Consider the following 23626-nt stretch of genomic DNA (forward strand, 5'->3'; position numbering starts at 1 on the left):
CGGCGGGCGGCGGGCGGGAGGAGGCGGCGGCGGCGGCGGCGGGGAGGCGGGAGGGGAGCGCAGCGCAGCGGCGGGCGCCATGCCGCGGGAGATCATCACGCTGCAGCTGGGCCAGTGCGGCAACCAGAGTGAGCGGAGGGGCGGGGGGGAGGTGGCGGGGCCGGGCCGGGGCGGGGAGGAGCGGGAGAGCGGGCCCCGGGCGGGGCTGGGCCGCTGTGAGGGAAGGGGCGGGGCTTAGGGAGGGGGCGTGGCTTGAGGAGGGGCGGGGGCTGCTGTTTTGGGGCGTGGTATGTGAAGGGGGCGTGGCCTGATGGTGGGCGGGGCTTCAGGCTGTCGCGGGCGGGGCCTGCTGGGGGTGGGGCTGCAGGGGTGGGGGCGGGGCCTGCTTAGAGGGGGCGGGGCTTTGGATATAGGGGCGTGGCCTGCAGAGGGGCGTGGCCACCGATGACCTGGGGGTGACGGGGGTGGAGCCTGATGGTGACTGGGGGTGGGGCTTGGTGAGGGGGCGGGGCCTGCAGGGGGTCTCCCTATCCACCCCCCCCCCACTGACCCCGTCCCCCCCCTCTGCCCGCAGTCGGCTTCGAGTTCTGGAAGCAGCTCTGCGCCGAGCACGGCATCAGCCCCGAGGGCATCGTGGAGGAGTTCGCCACCGAGGGCACCGACCGCAAGGACGTCTTCTTCTACCAGGTACCCGCGGGGGCACGGCACGGGGGCTGCACCCGTGGGTGCTGCAGGGCTGGGGGCTGCACCCATGGGTGCTGGGGGCTGCCCCTTGCCCCAAGGAATGCCCCCAGAGCCTTCCCGGCTGCTCCAGCTCTCTCCTCAGCAGCCCCCCGTTGGGGTCGGCCGCGCAGCCTCGGTCCCCGTGCAAACCCCAGCGGCAGCCTGAGCCCCGCTCCCGCTGCCCGCCCGCTGCCAGCCCTCCCGGCCCTGCTCCGGGTGCTGCAGGGGACGTGGTGGGGAGGCAGCACCTAACTGCTGGGGGAGAGCCGGCCCTCTGCGCTCAGGGGACGCTGTGAGGCACGTGGAGAGGCTCCGTGCTGTACGGACGTAACGAGTTTCTCGCCCTCCTCTCCTCTGTCAGACGCAGGCTGTGCTGTGCTCTCCTGCGGCCAGGGGGTGGCACGCTCGGTCGCAGTTTCCCCGCAGTCAGAAGCCGCACTGAGCCGCGGCTGCGTCCTGATCTCGCTGCTCCTCGTTAAAGGCAGATGACGAGCACTACATCCCGCGAGCCGTGCTGCTGGACCTGGAGCCCCGCGTCATCCACTCCATCCTCAACTCCCCTTACGCCAACCTGTACAACCCAGAAAACATCTACCTGTCCGAGCATGGCGGTGGAGCTGGGAACAACTGGGCCAGTGGCTTCTCGCAGGTATCAGGCTCTGGTGCCCCCGTGTGCGAGCGCAGGTCGGGCATTGAGGCACGAGGCTTTACATCAGGCCAGCAGCTCCTGCAGAGCACCACGTGGCTCAGCAGGGACTTAGGACTGATGATCTGGGGCACCCTGGGTGCAGGACTGCAGGACCGCCTCGCCAGTCAGACTTGGCGGGGAAGAAACCCATCCCGTTCTGGTCTCTTTTGCAGGGAGAAAAAATCCACGAAGATATCTTCGACATAATAGACAGAGAGGCTGATGGGAGCGACAGTTTGGAAGTAAGTAAATCGAGGACTTTGGCTGCGGTTGCCCTGCCTGGTGTTTTAAGAGCCAGGCTGATGTTGTATGAGGTCAGGCTCAGCCCTTGCTGAGGTGCTGAGCAGACAGCGAGGAGGGAGGGGAGCTGGGGCAGCGAGGTCTTTTCTGTCATTACTACATTGACCAGGCTTCCCCAGAAATCATTTTACCTCAGTGGGGCATTTTTCTGCCCCCAATGCTGCTTCCACAGGATACAGTCTGCAGGAGGAGTTTTCTCTCTCATTATCATGCTTTTTCCTTTCCACCCCCGTCCCGTGGCTCCCCGGCAGCTCCGTGCTCTCTCTAGCTGGATCGAAGGGGCACCAGGGACACCAAGAGCTCGGAGACAGCTTTCAGGCCGCTTTGCTGCCTGCCTCTGGCAGGACCTTGGCTACCGTCGTGTAAACCCAGTTTCTGCGTGGGGACAGGCACGGCTCGCTGGTGTTTGTGTCAGGCTGTCACATGGCAACAGAGAGAGGGAAAATGCGGCTTGAAAAACAAGCTGGCAGCTCTCAGAGCAGGTTGTGGGACCTGCAGCAAGGCGGGGGGGAGCTGCCCTGAAGTTAGGTAGAGGGAGTTTGGCTTCAGAGACCCTGGAAGGCTTGCCCAGGGAAAGGGCTGAGAAGGTCTGCGTCCATTTTATACAAGCACCTGGGTGCTGAAGGTGACGTCTGAGCTGTCCTGAAGTCTGGTTTGGGCTGGGAGGAATCCAGGAGGCTCCCGAGCAGCGGTCGTACCTCGTGGTGTGTGCAGAGAAGCAGATTCCTCCCCCCCTGGCAGAAGTGGCATGAGGAGCGTGCGATCTGGAGGAGCCAGGGCTGAGCTCTGCCTGCCTTCGGCTCCCTCTCTGCAGCCCTGGCCACGCAGGGGAGGTTCTCACCCTCTGCCCTGCTCTCGGGGCTGACCCGCGCCTCCTTCTGCTTCCTCGCAGGGCTTTGTGCTTTGCCACTCCATCGCCGGCGGGACGGGCTCGGGGCTGGGCTCCTACCTCCTGGAGAGGCTGAATGACAGGTGAGTGCTCGGCCCCAGCCCCTTCCCGCACCGCAGCAGAGCCCGGCCCATGCCCGGGCACCCAGCCAGAGCTGAGAGCTGGAGAGAGCTGACTCAGAGCCCCAGCCACCGCCCCCACCCAAACACTGGCTTGTGCAATCCCTGGCAAACAGCCCGGGGAAGGGACGGCTCCTGATACGCCTGGGGACTACAGAGGCTCCGGAGCTGGGCTCGAGCTGTCCCAGCGCTGCCTTCCCTCGGCCCCTCTCAGCAGGCAGCTGCCTTTTGCCACCCTGAGTGCGCCGGGGAGGGGTGGGAGGCTCTAACTGTGGGCTTGGAGCTGCCGTCCCCGCCTGTCGGAGCTTGCAGCCTCTTGAAAAGGCCGGCAGGCAGCTGCTGGATCAGCCTGCGGATGGCTCAGCCTCGCCTGTAGCTCCGTCTGGCAGCCTGCTCCCGTGCTGCTGGGGTAGGCACTGCCGGGACAAATTCCCTCCCTGGGAGCCGACTCTGGCACGCAGCGCCGGTGACTCACTGCTTGTCCTGAGCCCTGGAGACTGCAAAGGGAGCTGGTGGGAGGGGAGCGTGCTGCCTTGGCCCTGTTAACCCTTCCGAGGGCTGGGCTTTCTCCCCAGGTATCCCAAGAAGCTGGTGGAGACCTACTCGGTTTTCCCGAACCAGGACGAGATGAGCGACGTGGTGGTGCAGCCGTACAACTCCCTGCTGACCCTGAAGAGGCTGACTCAGAACGCTGACTGCGTGGTAAGGGGGGGTCCCCAGCACCTCCAACCGGGCCGATTTGGTGCTTCAGGGCACGAGGACTCCGCTCTGACCCTTGCCGAGCCGTCCTGCCCTGCCCCTGGGATCCAGCAGGTTTTCCCCATGGCAGCGAGGGGCTGGCTGTGCTTCCCCTGCACCCTGCCACTCCAGCTCCGTTCCAGCGTTGCTTCCAGCACCCACAGCCCCCAACCACGCAGCACCTTCAGCCCTCACCCTCCCCCAGCTCCCAACCTCGTCCCTCCCAGCTCATCCCCGCCGGGAGCAGGGCAGGGGAGGCTCCGGCGGAGCTGCCGAGGCTGAAGCTGCCGTGAGCTGCTGGCCCAGGGGCTGTGCTCTTCGGGAGAGCGCTGGGGAGCGTGGCCAAGGCGGAGGGAAGAGCTCCCATTGACAGTGTCAGTTACGCTCCACGAATGAGTCAGCTCCGTGGTTTCCAGTGTCTGCCACCTGCCGCGGGAGGGCTCGGCCGGGCTGCGGCGCTCGGGGCCTGCGCTGGGCCAGGCTGCGGGATCCGGTGCCCTCAGACACGTGGCCGGGGCTGCCTTTTCCTCTGGGTGCCTCCCTTAAGCTTCACGGAGCTTTTTTTCTCTCTTTTTTTTTTTTTTTTTGTCCCCTCCTGCAGGTGGTTCTAGACAACACAGCCTTGAATCGCATCGCCACAGACCGGCTGCACATTCAGAATCCCTCCTTCTCTCAGATCAACCAGCTGGTGAGAAGGGCTCTTCTCTTCCCTCCGGAGGAGCTGGCACGGGGCTTTCCCGGTGGTTTTAATTGGGTTTGAGCTCCCTGGGCTCACTGTGGGCAGCCTGGAGCCGGGAATGAGAGCCCCCTGCCCTTCCTCGGGGCAGATTCCTGGGGCACCCCAGCCTCCCTTGGCCCTGCTGCGCTTGGAACGCGCTCCGTGGCCACGTGGTGACCCACTCCTCTCCCCCAAAAAAGGTTTCCACCATCATGTCTGCCAGCACCACCACGCTCAGGTACCCCGGCTACATGAACAACGACCTCATCGGGCTGATCGCCTCGCTCATCCCCACCCCGCGCCTGCACTTCCTGATGACGGGCTACACGCCGCTCACTACGGACCAGTCGGTAAGGCAGCCCGGTCCCTAAGGCAGCCTGCTGGGGGTTCCTCCTGTTCCCCGAGGGCAGCAGGAGCTGCCACGCTCGCCTGCTGCCATCCCTCAGCCCCAGAGCCGTGGTGGGAGCTGTAAATGCTCGGTCCTAAGCCGCGTGCAGCCACCTCGCCTCGCCTGACAGCCCGAGCGTGACGCCACTCGCAGCTGTGCGTGTGCTGGGCTGCCTCCTGCACGCCTCAGGTCGGAGGTGGCAGCTTTGGGAGAGCAGACAGTGTTTGATTTGGCAAAAGGCAGCCTTAGAAACGATCAGAGCGAGCTCTGCCTGCCAGGCCTGTCGCCGCAGTGAGCCACCAGCTCAGGCCGCCGCTGGTCGGTGTCACGCCGAGGCTGAGCGTGGTCTCCAGGTGTCAGCCCCTACCCCGAAGGGATGGTTGCCCCTCGGCTGCATCAAATGCTGCCTCTCACCTCCAGCTTGGCCCCAGCCCGTGTCCCCCTGGCTGCAGGGGAGGCCGGGGCTGTTTTGTTTTGAGACACTCACCTGCGTTGGCCGCGTCTCAGTTCTGCTCGGGGCTAACAGCTGCTGTTCTCCTCTCGTTGTGTGCATTTCCTCAGGATGTTACTCAGAGAAGCAAATCTGAAAAACTGCTGGCTCTGAAAAGGGTATCGAGCGTGTGATCTGTCCTCCCAGGGAGGAGGAGTGTGGGGAGGGGTTCAGCCGGCAGCTCGGAGGGGGCCTGGGCTGCCACACCGCCGAGCTGTCCTCGCCGCGGGCACGCACCTTTGGGTGCTGGCACCCACCGTGAGGGCTGCAGCTGTGCAGGCAAAAGCTGACAGCACCCAGGGACTGCTGCAGCCCCCCACGGGCTCACTGCAGAGCGATGGGGTGTGGGCTGCAGTGGGGAACGACCCCGTCCTCTCCTCCAGCCCTGCTCCTCGTCGTGGCAGCAGGGCAGGACAGGTTGATGGCAGCAACACAAAACGTGGCCCCGGCGCCCTGAGCTCGGCTGAGCTTCACCCCTCGGCCCCTGCTGTGCTGCTGGAGGAGCTCAGCTCCCTCGGTGGAGCCTTGGCTGCTGCTCCAGCTCTCAGCCTGGCCGTGCCTGCGGTGTGACGTTGGGATTTGCCCACCCTGCATGCGGCTTTGCACGTGGCTCCATCCCCCCGGGGCGAGGGCTTCTCCCCTCCAGCTGCCCCCTGCTCCTTGCGTGCGTGTGCGGGGCAGTGGGAGGGCGAGGGAGCAGCCCGCCCGCTGCCTCTGACCCCGACTGCCCTTTGCAGGTGGCCAGCGTGAGGAAAACCACGGTTCTGGATGTGATGAGGAGGTTGCTGCAGCCGAAAAACGTGATGGTGTCCACGGGGCGAGACAGGCAGACCAACCACTGCTACATCGCCATCCTCAACATCATCCAGGGGGAGGTGGATCCCACGCAGGTGAGCTCCTGGCGGGGATAAACCATCGAGGATAAACCATCGGGGATAAACCATCGGGGATAAACCATCACAGCTGTTCCAGGCACTCATGGGAGTGGTGTGAGAAGGGCACAGCCACCACCTTCCCGCCTGGGGATCCCTCAGCGAGCCTGAGAACTGGCTCCAGGTTGCTCCTGCGTGGGCCCTGGCTTCCCAGGAGGGCCGTTTGTCCCCGCTGTTTGCTGAAATCCTTTCTGAGGTCACGCATCCTGCGAGGAGCAGCTCCCGGGGCTGCTTTGCCCAGCGCTTTTCTCCCCCTCGCTGCTCTCCTCCCACCAGGTTCACAAGAGCCTGCAGCGGATCCGGGAGCGAAAGCTGGCCAACTTCATCCCCTGGGGGCCCGCCAGCATCCAGGTGGCTCTGTCCCGCAAGTCCCCCTACCTGCCCTCCGCACACCGCGTCAGCGGGCTGATGATGGCAAACCACACCAACATCTCCTCGGTGAGTTCCCCCTGCACCAGGGGCAGCACCAGCCCCCCGGAGCTGAGCTTTTCCCCTTCCAGGCACATCCTTTCCTCCTCTCGGCCTTTTCCAAAGCCCCATCAGGGCCTGCAGGTGCGGGGTGGGGGCCAGTTCCCTCCTGCAGCACGGCGGGGTTCAGCTCGAGCCTGGGCTCCCACCCTTCCTTGTAGGTCCCCGTCCCTGGTGCTGCTCTCCCAGGAGCTCGATTCCTTTCTTCCTGGGCTAAAGCAGCCCCAGAAGCAGGAGCTGGGGGCGAGCATTGGCCGGGGACAGGAGCTGGTTGAGCAGCAGCCGGGGGAGGCTGAGGGCCCCGTCCTGGTGTCTCTGCGCGCGGGCTCCCCGGGGACCCGGGGCCCTCCTGACCCCCTCGCTGCTGCCTTTCTCCAGCTGTTTGAGCGGACGTGCCGGCAGTACGACAAGCTGCGCAAGCGGGAGGCCTTCCTGGAGCAGTTCCGCAAGGAGGACATCTTCAAGGACAACTTCGACGAGCTGGACAACTCCCGGGAGATCGTGCAGCAGCTGATCGACGAGTACCACGCGGCCACGCGCCCCGACTACATCTCCTGGGGCACGCAGGAGCAGTGAGGGCCCTGCGTGTGGGGGGAACGGGAGGGTCCCACGGCCTCCCCCACGCGTGCCAGCGGGGCTCGGCTCTGCTGTGCCCACCTTTAGCACCCCTCCGAGCTGCCCGGCCGCGGCTGGCATCGCCACGGTGGCTGCACACACACACGCAGGAGCGGCTCAGCACGGAGCTGCACTGCCCCTCAAGACCCTTGGCAGGGGACAGCCTCTGCTCCACGGGCCCAGGACGGGACTGGGGCAGCTGCTGGTAGGGAAAGCTCTTCCCCTGGGAGCACGCGCTCGCACAGAGGAGGGCGAGAGCGAAACCGGGGGCCGGGAGCGGGCTTGGCCCAAAGATTTGGGTCCTGGGGCCGAGGGCTCTGTGTGGCTGAGCCAGTCCCCTTGCCCTGGGCACGGGCCTTGTTCCTCCTTCGCCAGATCAGGCCTGGGGCACAGGCTGGATCTATATTTTTGTAGGTTATTTTGCTTTAATAAAGGCTGTTCCTGCACTGACCCCACCTGCAGCGAGCAGCTTCCAAGTGGCTCGTGGACACAGCCCCAGCACTCACCTCACCTCACCGGCCGGCCTCGGCACCCAAGGGGCTCCTGCTGCATGGTGCAGGGTGGCCGGGCAGGGCTGGGGAGCCGGGTGGCAGCTGCAGCAGAGCCAGAAATACTGGAAGGACCTGCGGCACGGCTGACCGGGCGCCGGCACCGCCCTGCCTTCGCCTCCCGTCCCGTACGCGGGTGCCCGCGTTAATGTTTCACAGGGGTGAGGCCACGTGGAGGACACGGGGTGCACAAAAAAAAAGGTTACCCACTGTTCCAGCCCCAAGGTGAGGGGGTGGCACCTCGGGGTGGCATCGGGCAAGGGCTCGGGGCTGTCCAGCATCGCCGTGTGGTCCTGAGCGCCCTGGGTGCGGGGCGGCGTTGGCCCCAACCCAAACCCCGTCGGCCCAAGGTGAGAATTAGCCTTTTCCTCTGACCGTGTGGCACGGAGCAGCGGGCTAAAAATACTCGCCGGCCCTCGCAGCTCCGATGCTCCCACGCCCTCTTTGGCACCGGCCCCGCCGAGGCGCCCGCTGCGGGGACGGTTCCCCCCCAGCCGGGGCAGCCAGTGCCAGCGGGTGCCGGGGGGAGCTGGAAGCGGAGCCGCGGCGCTGGCCGTGCTGTTGACGAAATGCCAAAGGGCAGAGCGAGGAGCCCGGCTCCCGGCGTTGGCCGCAGGGACGGCGGCTCCCTGCCCCCCCCCAAGGACACGCTGTGCCGAACCCTCTCCCCGGCGGAACGGGGGGCCGCCCGGGATGGGGCCCCCGCTGTCCCCACAGGGACGGGATCCCATCCGCGCCTGCCGGGCTGGGGGACGCAGGAGGGCTGCGCTTTCCTTTTGTGCATTTATTTAAAAAACAAAAAAAAGACAACGAAAACAACAACAAAAAATGAACAAAAACAACAAAAAAGAACAACAACAACAACAAAAAAAAACAACCCAAAAGACTGGAACCGACAAACTTTACAGAGGCAATGCCACGGGGCTGAGCCCCAGCCGTACCTGCCCAGCCCACCCTGCCGCCCCCCGGGCCGGCCACCCCTTGCACCCCGAGCCCCACCGCGGGGCCACCCGGCAGGAGGGCGCCGGGCCCCGGGGCGGCTCGGCCAAAAGCCGCCCGCAGCTTTCCAGGAAGGGTGGGTGCAGCGGACGGACAGACGGACGGACGGACGGACAGACGGCAGCGCTGCTGCCCAGCACCTCCTCGCCCGGGCCAAAGCACCGGGATGGAAGGAGCCAGGGCAGAGGCAGAGCCGCCGAGGGCAGCACGAGTGCTGGAGGCGAAGGCACCAAGGGGACAGGGGAAGGGGACGAGCCTGGAGGGGCAGCAGCGTTGGGGGGGGGACCGGCCGGGGGAAGCAGGAGCGCAGCCAGCACCGGGCACCCGCGACACGGCGGTCCCGCCGCCCCCTCCAGGGAAAGTGCTGGGAGACGTGGGCGAGCGGGCGTCTCGAAATAAATTAAGGAAATAACCAGAAAGGCAACGGTGGAGCGGGGAGAGCGCGGGGCACCGGGGGTCGGCGCGGACCCCGCCGCTCGCCCTCCCCGCGCCGTCCACCCGGAGCATCCTCCTCCGTGGCCGCCGGGCTAGCTGCCGAAGGAGCCGGTGGGTGGTGGGCGCTGCCAGGGCCCGGCCACGGGGCAGAGCCCCCGGGGAAGCGCGGCGGGGTCCGGATCGAGGGGTGGGGGGCCGGGGGCCGGCTCCTGGGGTGGCCGGCGGGCAGCCGTGGAGGCGAGGTACGTGGTGAGGAGCTGGGCGATCTCGTCCACCTGCGGGGCGGAGGGGAGACGGGTGGTCGGAGGGGGCTGCGCCCTAGGGGGACGTTCCCAACAGTCCCCCCGAGGGGGACAACAGATGGACGGACAGACAGACGGCAGGACGGAGGGACAGACGGAAGGATGTCCCTTACCTGGGAGGTCTCAAAGAGCAGGTCCCGGTCTTCCACGGAGAGGCGGAACGTGCTGCTGTCGGAGGCCCCGAAGGAGGAGATGCGACCGTAGCAGAAGCTGTCCAAGGGCTCGGGCTCCCCCGGCTTGTACAGCGACACGGCCTTGGCCCCGATGCCCAGCCACAGCCGCTGGGGACCGGCTCCTACCGGGCTCTGCGTGGAGAGGGGCGTCAGGGCCACCCCCTCCCGCCCGTTCCCCGTCCCCTCGCCGCCGCGCCGGGGCCTCACCGCGCGCAGGTCGACGTCGAAGAGCGTGGAGCCGAATCCGGGCCACTCCCGCACCAGCGCCACGTAGGCGGCCATGGCTTCGGGCCGGCCCATGCCCTGCAGCAGCTTCCACTTCTCCACGATGGCAGCCATGGTGCTGGCCCCCTCCTCCCGCAGGCGACCCCGCAGGCGCTGATCCCTCTCGGCGCGCTGCTTGGCCAGCGAGTGCCCCCACAGCCCCCCGGCCAGCAGCCCCGCGCGCAGCCGGGCCCCCCGGCATTTGGGGGGCGGGGGGTCGGGGCGGGGGGCCGGCAGGCGGGCGTGCAGGACGTGGGGTGGGAAAAGCTCCTCCAGGCGCGGGAAGGGGGCGTGGGTGGAGAAGTCGCTGTTGAGGCTCTGCAGGCGCAGCGCCGCCAGCGTCTGCAGCGTCTCCTCCGACGTGGGCACGTAGCCCCGCAGCACCATCTCGTGAGCCTGAGGGAGGGCAGGGTGAGACGGGTGCCCGGGCATGGCACGGCCACCAGGGCACGGCCACCCGTGGCACCATGGCACGGGACAGCCACTACGGCACGGCCACCCGTGGCACCGTGGCACGGGACGGCCGCCTGTAGCACCGTGGCACAGCACGGCCACCCGTGGCACCACGGCACGGCTCTCACCTGCTCAAAGAGGAGGGCAAACTCCAGGCTGTCCCGCGGGACGTTGTCCGTGTCCAGGAAGCCGTAGTGCTTGAAGCAGAGCCGGCACGGCGCGTCCTGCTCCCGCTCCTCCCCGGCCAGGCTGTGCCAAGAGAGCAGCGCCGTCAGCGCCGGGCAACGCAGGCGGGCGCAGCCCCCTGCAGCATCCCCTCGTCCCCGGGACCCGTTTGCCCCCCTTCCTTCTCCCTCCCCGTAGGCAGCAGAGCAGGACATTTACTTTTCAAACCTGGTGAGGACGTCGGCCAGCAGCGTGGAGCTGCCCACGGGCTGCTCCCGGAGCCGGGACTGCTCGTAGAGCGCAAAGAGGTTGGGGCTCTGGGACAGCCCCAGGCGCGACACCAGCTCCCGGGCCACCTGGGGCGAGACAAAGGCAACCAACGGTGACTGCGCGTCCCTGGCCGCGGCGCTCAGGGCTGCAAAGGGACACAGACAGGTCACGGCGGGCAAAGCCAGGCATCCCCGCGTCCCCCACCTTGCCTCCCCGTCCCCGTCCCCTCTGCCCGACGCTCCCCAGCCCCGCGCACGGCACGGGTTCGGCCCTCACCTCCTCGGCCGTGGTGTGGGAGCTGATGGCCACGCTGCAGGCGGCGGCGCCGGGGCAGTGCACGGTGCAGACCATCTCCTGCCGCCGCATCAGCACCAGGATCTCCTCCAGGGACGGCACGCACTCCCTGCCCCTCGTCTTGCCCAGCGCCTCCCGGATGAAGGAGGCGTACTTGGCCATCTCCGAGGCGGGGAAGCGGCTCTCCGTCCTGCGGGGGGGACACCGGGGTAAGAGGAGGGGGGGGGGGTCACAGCAGTGCCGGGGACCCCGCGCCAATCCCGGTGGGAACCCGGCGAGCTCCGTGGCACTCGCCTGTCCAGGTGGAAGCGCAGGAAGCGCAGGACAGGCGGGGAGGGCAGGAACGTGCAGCTCATGCAGGTGAGCAGCTGCCAGTAGTGCAAGTCGCCCGGCCCGCCCGGCGCCGGCGGCTCCGTGGTCTGCTTCACCAGCTGGCAGTAAATCTCGTCCACCAGCGGCGGCAGGTCCAGGCAGGTCTGCAGGATGCCCTGGATCAGCGGCACCGGGTCCCGCTGCGACTCCAGCTGCTGCAGCGAGTTGAAGAGCTTCACGGCCTCGTCGCGCAGCGTGGTGTAGCTGCGGGGACCAGGGGCTGCGGGACGGGACGGGGAGGGGGTGTTAACAGCCACGATTTTGGGCTTTCCAAATCGCCCCCAGCAACCGGGCACCGTGCCCACGACGTGGAGCGGTTCAGACCCAGCCCAGCTCCTGCCACTCCTGCTCAGCACCCGGCCCTCCCCGCTGCACTGGCATGGTTTGGCACCCTGGGGTCCCCTGCACCAGCACGGTTTGGCACCCCGGGGTTCCCCCCATCCACCTGCCCGCTCACCGCTTTGGTCCAGGCTGCCGTAGGGGAAGGGCAGCAGGGGGGCGTAGAGCGGGCTGCTGGTGTAGCGCAGGATGGGGTTGCAGCGGTAAATCTGCTCCAGGACCTCGGGGCTGCCGCAGTGCTCCTGCGAAGCGACAGCAGCGGCTGCAGAGGGGCCGCCCGGCCGAGTTCCTGCCGTGTCCCCCCCGTGTCCCCTCTCCGATGCCACGGACTCACCTCGACGTCACGCATGAGCAGCTGGGTGGGCGTCTGCACGGGCGCCTTGCTGTCGATGACCTTCTGCACCGCGCACACCCAGCGCACGGCCTCGTTGAGGTGCTCGCTGTACAGGCGGTAGCAGTGCTTCCTGCCAAACACCGTCACGCTCCAGTAGCCTGCGGGGGGACACACAGCTCACCCAACGCCCCCTCCCCGGGTGCCGGAGGGTGACACGGGGCGTTAGGGTCTGCCAAGGGGACGCCCACCCGTTGGGCACCCTACCCGTCTCCTTGTAGGTCTGCTTGTCCGGCCAGAGCACGGAGCAGAGGCTGGTGAGCACGAGGGAGCCCAGGCGCTTGGCTCCCTTCTCGTTGCTGCTGTAGTAGTCCAGGGAGTCGGGGGTCAGCACGAACCAGTACTTGCGAGGCCGGATCCAGGGGGTCTTGACGCCGCCCCGCACCTCCCGCTGCAGCCAGCCTGGGAAGGAGAAAGCCTCAGCCCCTGCCACCAGCACCATCCACCCCGCTGGATGCCCGTGTCCCCTGCCTTGTGCCACCCTCGGATGGCATCCAGCCCGTTGGGGCACAATCCTGCCAACCCCAGCTGTGAACCCGGGGGTAGGGCAGAAAAAAAACCCTATAGCGCTGCGCCTACCTTTCACCAGAGCATCGGGGTCCTCCTCCACTGGCCCCGGCCCCTTCTCCACGATGAGACTGCGCATCTCCTCCGACACGAGCAGGGACCTGGGGACATCGCAGGGCTGAGCCCGGGTGCCCGCAGGAGCCCGCCAAGCCCCCAGAAGCGGGGGCCAACGGTGCCACAGCAGCGGGGAGCGACGTCCCCGGGGGGCACCGGACACCCCGCAACCCCGCGGTGGGAACGCGGCACAGCCATCGGGTGCAGATGACCCCGGCTAAAAATAAGCTGTTTGCAGTCGCGGCCCTGCCAAGGAATTCGGAAAATGAACAACCAGGAAGGAATGCTGGCAGCGGTGTCGGCACTGGGAGGACGGGGAGCGAGCAGGCCCCTGTGCCCCCAGCACCCCATCTCCCTGGGCATGCGGCGTCCCAGGACACGGTCCCCACGGACGGACACGGCCCCGCAGAGCCTCCCGGGGTCGGGGACCACGCACGGCCCCACTGGCAAACCCTGCCACAGCCGCGCCATCCGACACGGCGAGGCCGAGGCAAAGGGATGGGGATGAGCCCGAGGGTGCAGCAGATATGGGGACGGAGCCCGGCAGTCCCAGCACCACCAGCCCCTGTTCTTGCCAAGTGCCCGGCCAGGCGAGCGGGGCAGGATGGTGCACAGCTCCTGCAGCACCGTGAGGGGGACGCGACGGGATGCCCGGCGGCACGGGGTCACTCACCGCTCCGAGCCGCTGCTGGTGCGGGTGGGCTGGCTCAGGCTCACCTCCAGGGACGCCTGGGGAGGAAGGAGACACGTCTCAGCCCCACAGCCAGCGCCTGGCACTCCCCAAAACCACCTCCCCCCGATCACCGCTCGGCTCCAGACCCCGAGGGACAGGCTCGTGTCCTGGGGAGCACCTGGGGCTGCAGCTGGGGCACCCCTCGGGGCAGCCGCCGGGCGCGCTGGCCGCGTATCCTCAGCCGACCCCGGCAGGCTGAATACCGTGCAGAATTGCACAAGGTCAGTGCTGAGTAATACGCTTACGGCACAAAGTCCCATTGTAATGGGGCCGCTGACTTCCTGCCCGCGGCGGTGGGACGCTGAGCAGGGAAGTCCCTGGCCCTGCAGCGGGTTACGGGGGCAGGTTCCTCCTCGCGCGGCACGGCCTGACGTTGGCGGTGCCACACACGTGACGAGCCTGGCACACGTGCAGGGACATGAGGCAGAGCCCAGGCACGGGCAGGCACCGGGCAGGGCAGGGCAAGGCAGCAGCGCCGGGGCGCAGGGATGCGGCGGCACGGGCAGGATGCGACCCCAGGAGAGGCGCGGGCTCCCCGCCAGCTGCAGCTCCACGGGGGCAGCCGCAGCCAGGTCAGGGCGCTCCAAAAACGCCGAGAAAAAGAGACGGCTGCTAAAAATAGCAGCAGGGAGAGGGGGAGCAGGAGCCGCTCCAGGTATCGCCGCGCCGGGGCAGGAGCAGGCTCCGCTGACCCGTGGCATTAAGGGCACCTGTCATGCAGCGCCGGCGCCTCGTGCACGGGGCCGGCTCCTGCCGGGGCTGTCCTACCACTGGGGTCACGGCCAGGGAGAGCTCCCCACGCTCCTGCCCGGCTGCGAGGCACGGAGACGGTGCCCAGCTCCTCTTGGCCGTGGCCTGCAGGAGGAGACGGCGGTGGCCGGCTCCTTCTCAGGGTTATAAATAAACAGGAGAGGAGAGAAGCCGCCGCGGCAGGGCCAGGGCAGCTGCTCCCACGCTCCCGGGAAGGGGCGGCTGGCGCCGAGGGTTTCCGAGGACCCCGCGGCCGTGGGGCGGGCAAAGGGCTCCCCGGGGAACCAGCGTCACGGCCGCCCACGCCAGCCTGGACCTCCGGAGCCAGCGCAGCCTGTGGGACACGGGAAAGCCCAAAACGGCTTCTGCTGCTGGCCCGTGCCCTTGGCACCACACCACTGGCACCCGGTGGGCCCAGCTCCAGCCCCTGGCACTGCTGGGGAAGGGGATCCCAGCACAGCCAGGCCCTGCTGCAAGGGGGGAGCTTGGAGTGGGGGGGGGGGGGCTCAGATCTGTCCCCAGCCCGGCTGTAGGGGAACCAGGCTGCAAACCAACGGTGCTGCGGGGCAGGAGAGGGGCTGCAGCGAGCTTGGCTTTCAGCAAACCCCGCGTCCCCTAAGGGCAGGGATTCAGCCCCGTGGCTCCCCGGCCACCCCCGCGCTATCAGCCGTCCCCAAGGCAGCCCGGCAGGAGGGAAGCACCGGCTTCCGCCGCGCTGCTCCGCTTCCCCGAGCAGAGGAAGCAGCCGGAGCGGGGAGATCCAGGCCCTGCTCCCCGGCGCGGAGCGTGCCGGGAACGGCCCCGGCAGCACTGCCTGGACCGGCAGGTCTGCACAGAGCAACCCCGAGGAACCCATCCCGCAGGGATCCCCAAACCAACCCGACCCTCGGAGGTGGCACGGGGGTGATCCCAAGCTGGGATCCGGCCCCGCTGCTCCTGCCTGAGGAGCAGCAGTGCCCCGGCTTTGGCTGCGCCCCGTAGCCCTGCGTGTGCCCAGGCTCCCACCGGGCTGGCAGGGCACCAGGAGCGGCCCCAGCAGCAGCCCCACGGCTGGGAGCCAGCAGCCGCCGCCACGGCCCACGCAGCACCGAGTGAGGGACCCGGGGGCACCAGCACCGCTTGGGCTGAGCGGCCAGGAGCCAGCCCCGCTTGGGAACAGGGGCTGGGGGCACCGGGGGTTCCGGGAGCCCCCAGTGCCCCCCCCAACTGACCAGACACAGCCTGAGCTAACGGGAACACGGAGCCAGGCCCCAAAGGGATAGAAAAGCGGCCAGGTTGCCTGCTCCCAAGGAGGGCAGGCGGACCCCTGGGTCAGGGGATCCCGTCCCCTCTGCCACGCTGCAGACGCAGCCCCATGGACACCAGCCAGGCACCCTCGCCCCTGTGCCCCCCCCACTGTGCCCCAGGCCCTGTTCATAGGGGGGCAACACCCCCGGCCAGCCTCCCCCCAGTGCCCCAGCTCAGCCAGGGGCAGCACACGGGGGGCTCAGGACGAGCCCAGGGGGTCCACAGCCCCCCGGGCTGTGCCAGGATCAGCCCCAGCCCCTGGGCAGCCCCCCGGTCACACCACGGAGCAGCAGGAGCCCGGCCCCCTGAGCACCGCAGAGCACCCCCCCCGCAGCTACCTGCGGTGGTACCGGGAGCCCGCACGCCCCCCGCGGCCGGGACACCCCCCTCCGGCTGCCCGGGAGCCCCGCCGAGCCCCGGTGGCTCCGGTTCCGGAGGAACCGGGGAGCGGCCGGTGCGGGGACGCGCCAAGGGCACCCCTGCCCGCGGGCCCCGGCGCGCCCCGACCGCGGTAGGGACGTGCCCGGGCAAGCGGCGGCGGAGACCGGAGCCGGCCGGTCGCTACCGGGAAGGGCCGGATCCGCTCCCGGTGCCCCGAGCGCCGGGCCGAGCTCTCCGAAGCCTCCCGGGACCGGGCAAACCCGTGCGCACCGCGGTGCCGGCCCCGCACGGCGCGCACCGGGACGGGCTCCGAGCCCCGCGCGAGCCGCGCTCGGGGCCCGCAGGCAGCGGCCGGTGAACCGGGAGCGGGGCCGGTGCAGCGCAGCCCAGCACGGTACCGGACAGCCGCGGGCCGAGCCGAGCCGAGCCGAGCCCAACCGAGCCGTGCGCCCCGGACGGGACGAGGGGCGCACGGCGGCACCCACCGCGCCCTGCCCAGCCGCGGCTCCGGTGCCGGTGCCGGTAGCACCCACCTGGTCTCCCTGCGCTCGGAGCTCGAAGGACGCCTCCTCCTCGGCCTCGCCGTCCGCCTCCCGGTCCGCGTCGCCGTAGTCCCGCCGCAGCAGCGTGAAGCCCTGCCGGCAGCACAGCAGCCACCAGAGCCCGCCGGGGAACGGCATCGCCCCGCCGGGCCCGGCCCCGCCGCCCGCGCTGCGCCGAGCACCGGCCGCCGCCACCGGGACCGGCCCCGCCGCCGCCGCCGCCGCCCCGGGCGGGCCGGCCCCGGCGCGTCACCGGCCCCCGCCAATCGCCGCGCACGGCCCGGGGCGGAGCCAGCGCGCCCGGGGCGGCGGGGCCGCCGTTTGCGTCATCCACCGGGCGGGGGCGCGCGGCCGAACGGGGCTGGGGGGGCAGCACCGGGCACCCCCCACCCCCGGGTGCCCACCCGCCTCCAGCGGGGAACCGGGCACGTCGGGGATTCGGGGCGATCCGGCCGCCCCGGTGCGCCCGGTGTGGGCAGCGGCACCTCGGTACCGGGCACCGGGTGCTCGGTGGCCGGGCTGGGAGCCGCCGGGCTGGTGGCACCCGGTGCCGTGCACCGGGGCTGTCACCGGTGGTGGCATCGGGGTGCTGCACGGCACCGAGGGCATGCGCAGCCCCCGCCCATCGGTGTGCCCCCGTCCTCCTCCCGGTGAGGCCTGGCACCACCGGTGCCGTGTGCCGGGGCTGGGAACGGGGCCCCACGGGGTGCACGGTGCCGCCACCCGCAGCAGCGTGGCCTTGGCCACCCCTCGGTGCCACGGTCAGGCAGGGCAGGGTGCTCCTGCCAGCCTTGGCCACTCTACCCATGGAAGGAACCGATGCCGGGGTCGCACCTCAGCCCCGTGACATCCCCCAGCCCCGCTCCCGCAGCCCCCGAAGGGGTTAAGCCCCCCAGCCCCGCTCCCCTGCAGCCGCTGGGACCGGGGATGCGCAGGCAGGAGCCCAGGAGCCGCCGGCTGCCAGCTCGACGCCCACGCAGCACCGCCAGCCCCACGGGGCCACGCAGGGAGGGAGGGAGCTGAGCCCGCCGGGGGGCCGCAGGGGACACAGGGCCAGCGTGGGCGATGTGGCACGGCCGTGGGGCCAGCAGAGGTGGGATCGGGGTAGCCCGAGGGCGACGATTGGGTATGGAGATGGGGAGCCGCGTGCAGGGCCAGGTGCTCCCCATCTGGCACCGGGTTGGCGAGGGGGGGGGAGGCTGGGGGGTGGCGGGGGGATGGGGGCTGTGCGGTGCTGAGTCAGCGGTAATTGCATTTCCTGCCCAGAAGTAGGCGAAGGGTCTGGGCTGGATTCTCCCAGCGAGAGCACCGGGCTAATCCCAAAGCGGGAGCCGTGTGTGGGTGAGCGGGAAGAGGCCTCCAGCCCGCAGCGCGGGGAGGCACTTCCCCGCTCTCAGAAACCCCAGAAGTGGCTGCGAGAGCTCGGCCAGAGCCAGAGGCAACCCCCCTCCTGCTGCCCCCTGTGCTGCTCAGCACCACGGCACTGCTCAGCCTGGCCCCAGGATAGAGGACGAGGGCACCCCCGTTGTGCCCACCCTGGAGGCACCGACCCCAGCCCTGCTGGGATGGGATTTGCTGGGCCAGAACTCAAGGGGAAGTGAGAGGAGACGAAAGGAGAGGAAAGCCCCTCTCGCCCCTCAGGCTGGGGGGGGGGTTTCCAGCCTGACCCAGAGTAGGTTTTTCCCAGGGGATCACGCTGCTGCCAGCCCCAGGGGGATTCCCAACCCCTCTGCCGCCACCTCGGCTGTGCTGGTGGGGCCGGGGGCCGTGATACCCCCAGCTCCTGCCTCTTCCTAGGCCGTAGCCCCCTGCCCTGCACAAAGCAGAGCCCCCTCTCCCCACTGCGGGGCTGCAGCCAGGCTCCCTCCTGCTGCTGGAGCCCAGTTTGGGGGGTTCCCACCCTGCATTTGGGGGTCCCCGCCCTGCATTTGGGGGTCCCCGCCCTGCGTTTGGGGGTCCCCATCCTGCATCTGGGGGTCCCCATCCTGTGTCCGGGGGTCCCGGCAGGGGCAGACGCGTTCAAGCCCTGCAGTGCTGGGCACCCGGGTGGGGACAGGCAGGGCCAGGCAGGGCCAGGCAGGGCCGGGCAGGACGCGCTGGGTTCTGCTGCCGCCTGCAGGCATCCCCCGGCCAGTGCCGGGCCCCTTCCCCGCTCCCCGCCGCCTCCCAGGTCCCCCTGAGCCCGCAGGGACAGGGCCACTCTCCCAGCGGGGTTCGAGCAGGGTTTATTGCCAAGGTGGGAAGGAAAGTGCAAGCCAGCGCCCTGCCCAGCGCCCTGCTGCGTCTGGATCCGCACGCAGCGCTCCGAGCTCAGGGGCATCCCGCGGCCCCCTCCCAGAGCCCCCGAGGCCATTGCACGGTCACACCGGAGCACACGTGGCACCGCACGGTCCCCCTGGGGCGTGCTCATCCCCCCAGAGCCGTGTGTGACACTGCACGGTCCTTCCAGAAGGCAGCTGGCGTTGCACGGTCCCCCCGAGCTCGGGGCATCGTCCCCATCCCATTGTTGGGCAGGACGCTGTGGGGCTCCTCGTCCGTCTGCCCACGAGTGCGCTCTGTCCATCCTGCCCCTACCAGGGTGGTTCAAACCACTTAGGGTGGCTCAAACTCCCCCAAAACGGGGGTGTTGAGCCCCAAGGGTGCCGCTACCCGCCCCGGGGCACGGGCACCGCGTCCCTACGCCACGTCCTGGCAGGTGGAGAGCGACGAACGCCGGCGGGGACTGGGGCAGCCGGGGCAGCGCGGGTCGATGGGCCCCACGCAGCCGGCATCGCTGGCCAGCAGCCACAGCTCCCGGCGGAAACGCTGCCCCAGGAAGGCGTAGAGCAGGGGGTTGAGGCAGCAGCGCAGGTACGCCAGCCCACCGGTGATCAGCAGCGCCAGGTCCTTGCGGCGGCTCTGGGCGCAGCTCACCTCCCAGCTGGCCAGCAGCTCGGCCGTATCCAGCAGCACCATCAGGCTGTGGGGCAGCTGCAGGGCCACGAAGACCAGCACGAGGGCCAGCAGCACCCGCAGAGCCCGGTGGGGTTGGGTGCCCCGAGCCGCCAGCAGCGTCCGAGCCACGGCCGCGTAGCAGCTCGCCATCACCAGGAAGGGCACCGCGAAGCCCAGCACGACCTGCGCCAGGTTGGTGGCCCCCCGGGCCGCCCGCGAGACCGCCGGGGGGAAGACGACGCGGCAAATCCGGAGGTCCTGGTGCTGCTCCGCTCGGCCGTAGATGAACTGGGGCAGCGCCAGCAGCGTGGCCAGCAGCCAGGCCAGCCCCGCCGTCAGCCAGCCGTGGCGGCGAGCCCGCGGGCGCAGGCGGCAAGCGGCCGGCACCCGCACGATGGCCACGTAGCGGTCCACGCTGATGCAGGTGAGGAAGAGGAAGCCCCCGTAGAAGTTGAGGGCGTAAATGCCCTGCAGCGCCCTGCAGGCGGCCGTGCCCGGGGCCCAGCCCTGCAGCGTGACGGTGACGGCGAAGGGCAGCGTGAGGAGCAGCAGGAGGTCGGAGAGGGCGAGGTGCAGGAGGCAGACGTCGGTGACGCTGTGCGCCCGGCGGTAGCGGGTGTGCGTGAGCAGCACCAGCCCGTTGCCCACCGTGCCCAGGAGCAGGAGCAGCAGGTAGACAGCCGGCTGGTAGGTGCGGGCGAAGCCCTGCACCTCCTGCTTCTCGCACAGCTCGGGCAGCATGCCGTCGTCCCACGCGGGGTTGTACTCCCAGGAGTAGAAGTCGGTGGTGGCCGCTGTCTCCATGGCGGTGGGGCTGGGGTTCGCCTGCGCAGAGGGATGAGGAGCGAGGGAAGCTCCGGGCGTGCACCAGCCACAGCCGCAGCTCCGCTGCGGTGTGCAGCCTCCACCCAGCCCCGTGGAGCAGCACAGCTCGCTGCAGGGAGCCCCGGCAGCGCCACCGCCCCGGCCCTTTGTGGGCTGCCCCGTGCGCAGCGAGGTTTCTGTCTCACACCCTCTCCAAGGCAGCGGTGGCTTTTGCCTCGCTCAGTCATTGCGAGAGCAGCCGTGCCCTTCCCGTGCTCCCTGCTGCAGCTCAGGGCTGGAGGGGAGACGTGACCCCAGCCCTGGCGTCCCCGGCACAGCCCCAAATCTGCCCTGACCCCACCATGGGGGAGCTGCTCCTGATGCCCCCGGGGGCTCGCACCAAGCCCATGGCCCCGGGGGGCCCCATCCAGCCGGCCCCCAGGCTCCACGCTGGCGGTGCCAGTAGCTGTGGGTGCGCAGAGACCTTCCCCAAGCACCCTCATGCTTGTGCATGAGCCCTGGGGATCCCTGTGGGGCTCAGCCCCACACTGCCTGGTCCTGATCCTGGCCAGGGATGCTCCTGGAGCATCCCCCTGCCTCGCACAGGTCGCGGGTAGATGTGCCCAGTGCTCCCAGTGCTCCCAGCTCCCAGCGCCCGGTGCTTCCAGCTCCCATCCCTGCCACAGGGGAAAGGGGCAGCACCGCAGCCTGGCACAGCACCACTGGGCCCTCGTTGCTGGAGAGCTCAGGATCAGGATCTGACCCAAAGCAGCCTCACGGCTGCTGTCTCCCTCCAGCTCCATGAGCCCGAGAGGATGAGCCAGGGCTGCAGCAGTGCCCGAGTCCCAGCACTGGCCAGGATCAGCCCCCAGCAGCTCCCCCAGCTCCTTCCCCGCTCTGGGCTTGGGGACCTGGAGCACCCAGCACTGCTCTGCCCTTCCCCAGGGCGCTGCCTCCCAATCCACAAGGTGCACAGGAGAACATTTTAAAGCAGAAACGGGAGCCAGAGAGCGGTGTCTGCGCCCGGAGACACCCAGCGAACCCTCACTGCAGCCCCTCACCTTCTCCATCGCCCTGCAGGACCTCTCCCCTCCTCGCCCAGTGGAGCCGCCGGTGTCTCAGAGCTCTGCAACCTGTGGTTTGAGCATGTGCTGCACCCGATACCGAGAGCTGCGCTGAGAGCACAAACCCAGCCCCAGGGGGGGAAGGAGAAGCAGCCACGACCCTGCTCCGGAGCCGTGTCCCACGTCTTCAGCTTTGCGGCCAGCATCTGGCCGCCGGGTGACAGAAATAGCTGTGCTCCGCTCAGCGCTGGTGACACGGGGCTGGGGACAGCACCTGGGGGTGGGAGGAGAGCCGGGCTGCGAGCAGGGGCTGGTTGGGGACACCCGGCGCTTCCAGGAGACCCCAGTCCGGGGGGCTGCTGTTTGCATCTCCCACCCCATGCGAGAGCCACACGGGGATGATGCCAAGGAGGGGAGCGGGGGCTGCTGTGGGCTGTTGGCACGGGGCTGGGCGCAGGCAGGATGCTGGCCTGGAGGGATGATTGGAGCCGTGCTTGGTGCAGGCATGGCTTGTTCTGGTGGGAAACGGGGGGCTCCAGGAACCGGGGGCGGCTGCTGGAGCGTGACATCCCCCCCGCCCCTGGGGTCCCATGCTCTGCTCTGTCCCCAAGCCCCCGTGCCCCCCCAGCGCTGGGGGGACGACCTGCTGGTTGTTGACAAGGTTCCCTCCTCCTCCTTACGGGGCAGATTAGGATCTGCGGGGAAGGGGCCCCGCTTTCCTCTCCCCAGGGGGGAGCAAATTGATTCCAGGCTCCAGCAGGCTTTCCGCCTCTCGCAGCGGTAATCCCTCAATCCCTCCTTTCTCCTGGCTCCAGACATCTTTCCCTGGCTTATCCCGGCTCTGCGCAGGGTCCCTGCTGGCCCCAGGAGCTCCCAGTCGGAGCCCCAGGGCCGTGGAGCTGCTGGAAGCACGGGAAGGGCTGGGGGCAGGTTCCCCCTTCCCCTTGCCTTCGCTCCGTGCCCGTTACGGGGGTGCCATCCTACTGGGGGTAGGGGCAGGGGTCCCGGGGGGCAAATGCCCCCGATACGGCTCGGTCGGAGCCGCCAGCGCTGCGAGGGGCTGGGGGATGATGCAGGAGGGGCACCTGCATCCCCAGCCTCGGGGACACGGCTCCAGCTCCCCCCGCAGCCCCCCTGCACCTGGGGCTTTCTGTTCCCTCTTTCAGCCTCTGCTCCGGCCCCAGCTCCGCTCCTGCACAGGAAGCAGCCCCGGCACCGCCGCAGGTGACAGCCGCGCCGTCCTGCCCCTTGCAGCGAGGTGCCCGGCCACGCTGGGGTCCTGCCCAGCACCAGGACCCTGCTTGGACCCAGCGGCCCCCGGAGCATCCCCATCCTTTGGGGTGAGCCTGCAGCTGCCCCCCGAATTCCCCGCAGGGCACCGCAGGGGCTGGGGGGAGGCAGCGTATGTAGGACACGCGGCGGCCACCCCCCTCGGTGGGTGTCTGGCACGTTTGGGAGCAGACAGGGGCTAAATCCCGGTCTTCTGCACCGCTGGGAGGACGGGCGACCCCTAAACCCGCAGGCCTTAATCTGCTGCTTGATTACAATCACCGCCACATCTGCTGGCACGGCGTAAATCCCTCCCTGCCCAGGCTGCAGCTGTGGGTGCTGGGTGCCTGGAACACGTCTGGGGGGGGACTGCACCTCCCAGCCACCCGGCCACGCTCACCCCATGCAGTGCTCACCCCATGCAGTGCTCACCCCGTGTCCCACTCCCCCCATGTCCCACGAAGGGCTGCTGGCACCCGGTGCCCCTGCAGCCCCTGGGCTTTCGGTGCTGAGGGGTCCCAGGGCTGCTCAGGGCTGTTGGGACCAGGACTGGGGGTCCCGGAGGTGCTCAGCGGGGGGGACTGGAGCTGCTGAGAGTGGGACCGGGGGTCCTGGTGTTATAAATGAAGTCTCAACTCAATCTGAATTTAGTAATATTTATAAAATAAATATTTATAAAAGGTATAAAAAGTATAAAAGCTATAAAAGCTATAAAAGGTATAAAAGGCAAGTAAACAGCACTGGGTGTGCGGGGAGTCCCCGCTCCACCAACGCACACACACGAACATCAAACATCCTAAATACACAGAACATGGCTCGACATACGAAACCCGAGTGTGCCTGTACATACGTACAATCAGGAAAGGTGACAAACAATCCTTTAAGTTCCATGACTTAGCAGTCTCCATTTTCCATCCCTTTTGAGCAATATGTCTCGCTCCAAGTTGTCAAGCATCTCGGTCTTCAGGCCTTATGGATCCCGTTCTTCCTGCATCGAAGAAAAGCACATCCAGCTCCTTCCCAAGGCCAATAGGGCCTGGGTCAAAAGGCACCTCCAGGTCACCACAGTGCTCAGCTGCTGAGCAGCGAGAGGCAGCTGTGTGCTGGCTCCGCTTCTCTCAGCTCCAGCTTCTCTCCAGCTCCAGTGCCCATTTCCAGCGACTTTCTG

At 68.8% G+C, this 23626-nt stretch overlaps 3 protein-coding genes across 5 annotated transcripts; 1 reads left to right on the forward strand and 2 right to left on the reverse strand.

Moving 5' to 3' along the window:
• The first annotated feature begins 15 nt into the window (after window positions 1-15).
• Window positions 16-7554, forward strand: TUBG1 (tubulin gamma 1). The gene is made up of 11 exons (XM_084300962.1): window positions 16-128; window positions 575-687; window positions 1205-1372; window positions 1585-1653; window positions 2604-2683; window positions 3295-3421; window positions 4059-4145; window positions 4376-4525; window positions 5791-5943; window positions 6262-6423; window positions 6832-7554. The coding sequence occupies exons 1-11, from the start codon at window positions 80-82 to the stop codon at window positions 7027-7029; spliced, it is 1356 nt and encodes a 451-aa protein (XP_084157088.1). The 5' UTR covers window positions 16-79; the 3' UTR covers window positions 7030-7554.
• An 857-nt stretch (window positions 7555-8411) lies between these two features.
• Window positions 8412-16610, reverse strand: PLEKHH3 (pleckstrin homology, MyTH4 and FERM domain containing H3). Of its 3 annotated transcripts, XM_084300949.1 has the most exons (13): window positions 16379-16610; window positions 13368-13423; window positions 12653-12741; window positions 12281-12475; window positions 12017-12174; window positions 11801-11924; window positions 11266-11563; window positions 10954-11161; window positions 10627-10763; window positions 10371-10491; window positions 9733-10185; window positions 9466-9657; window positions 8412-9325 (listed from the first exon to the last, which is right to left on the reverse strand). In XM_084300949.1, exons 1-13 carry the CDS (start codon window positions 16523-16525, stop codon window positions 9143-9145), a joined length of 2361 nt encoding a protein of 786 aa, XP_084157075.1. In that variant the 5' UTR covers window positions 16526-16610; the 3' UTR covers window positions 8412-9142. The 3 variants fall into 3 exon arrangements, with proteins under 3 accessions (XP_084157075.1, XP_084157074.1, XP_084157073.1); XM_084300948.1 differs by having other exon boundaries at window positions 9466-10185; window positions 10636-10763; XM_084300947.1 differs by having other exon boundaries at window positions 9466-10185.
• A 2453-nt stretch (window positions 16611-19063) lies between these two features.
• On the reverse strand, window positions 19064-21195 carry CCR10 (C-C motif chemokine receptor 10; the record flags this gene model as incomplete). Its single annotated transcript, XM_084301096.1, has 2 exons — window positions 19064-20146; window positions 21187-21195. The coding sequence occupies 2 exons, from the start codon at window positions 21193-21195 to the stop codon at window positions 19064-19066; spliced, it is 1092 nt and encodes a 363-aa protein (XP_084157222.1).
• Between the last annotated feature and the right edge of the window lie 2431 nt (window positions 21196-23626).

The sequence above is a fragment of the Netta rufina genome (assembly GCF_964035555.1).
Source record: "Netta rufina genome assembly, chromosome: 24".
In the NCBI taxonomy this organism is placed as follows: Eukaryota; Metazoa; Chordata; class Aves; order Anseriformes; family Anatidae; genus Netta; species Netta rufina.

Excerpts from the sequence above, each read along its gene's own strand:
- PLEKHH3 (XM_084300947.1), bottom strand. The coding sequence starts at position 16,525 with ATGCCGTTCCCCGGCGGGCTCTGGTGGCTGCTGTGCTGCCGGCAGGGC. Across the intron at positions 10,764-10,953 it reads CCCACACCACGGCCGAGGAG|GTGGCCCGGGAGCTGGTGTC; the intron begins GTGAGGGCCGAA and ends GTCTCGCCCCAG. Across the intron at positions 10,492-10,626 it reads GTCCTCACCAGGTTTGAAAA|CCTGGCCGGGGAGGAGCGGG; the intron begins GTAAATGTCCTG and ends CTCTTGGCACAG.
- TUBG1 (XM_084300962.1), top strand. The coding sequence starts at position 80 with ATGCCGCGGGAGATCATCACGCTGCAGCTGGGCCAGTGCGGCAACCAG. Across the intron at positions 2,684-3,294 it reads CTGGAGAGGCTGAATGACAG|GTATCCCAAGAAGCTGGTGG; the intron begins GTGAGTGCTCGG and ends CTTTCTCCCCAG. Across the intron at positions 4,526-5,790 it reads CGCTCACTACGGACCAGTCG|GTGGCCAGCGTGAGGAAAAC; the intron begins GTAAGGCAGCCC and ends TGCCCTTTGCAG.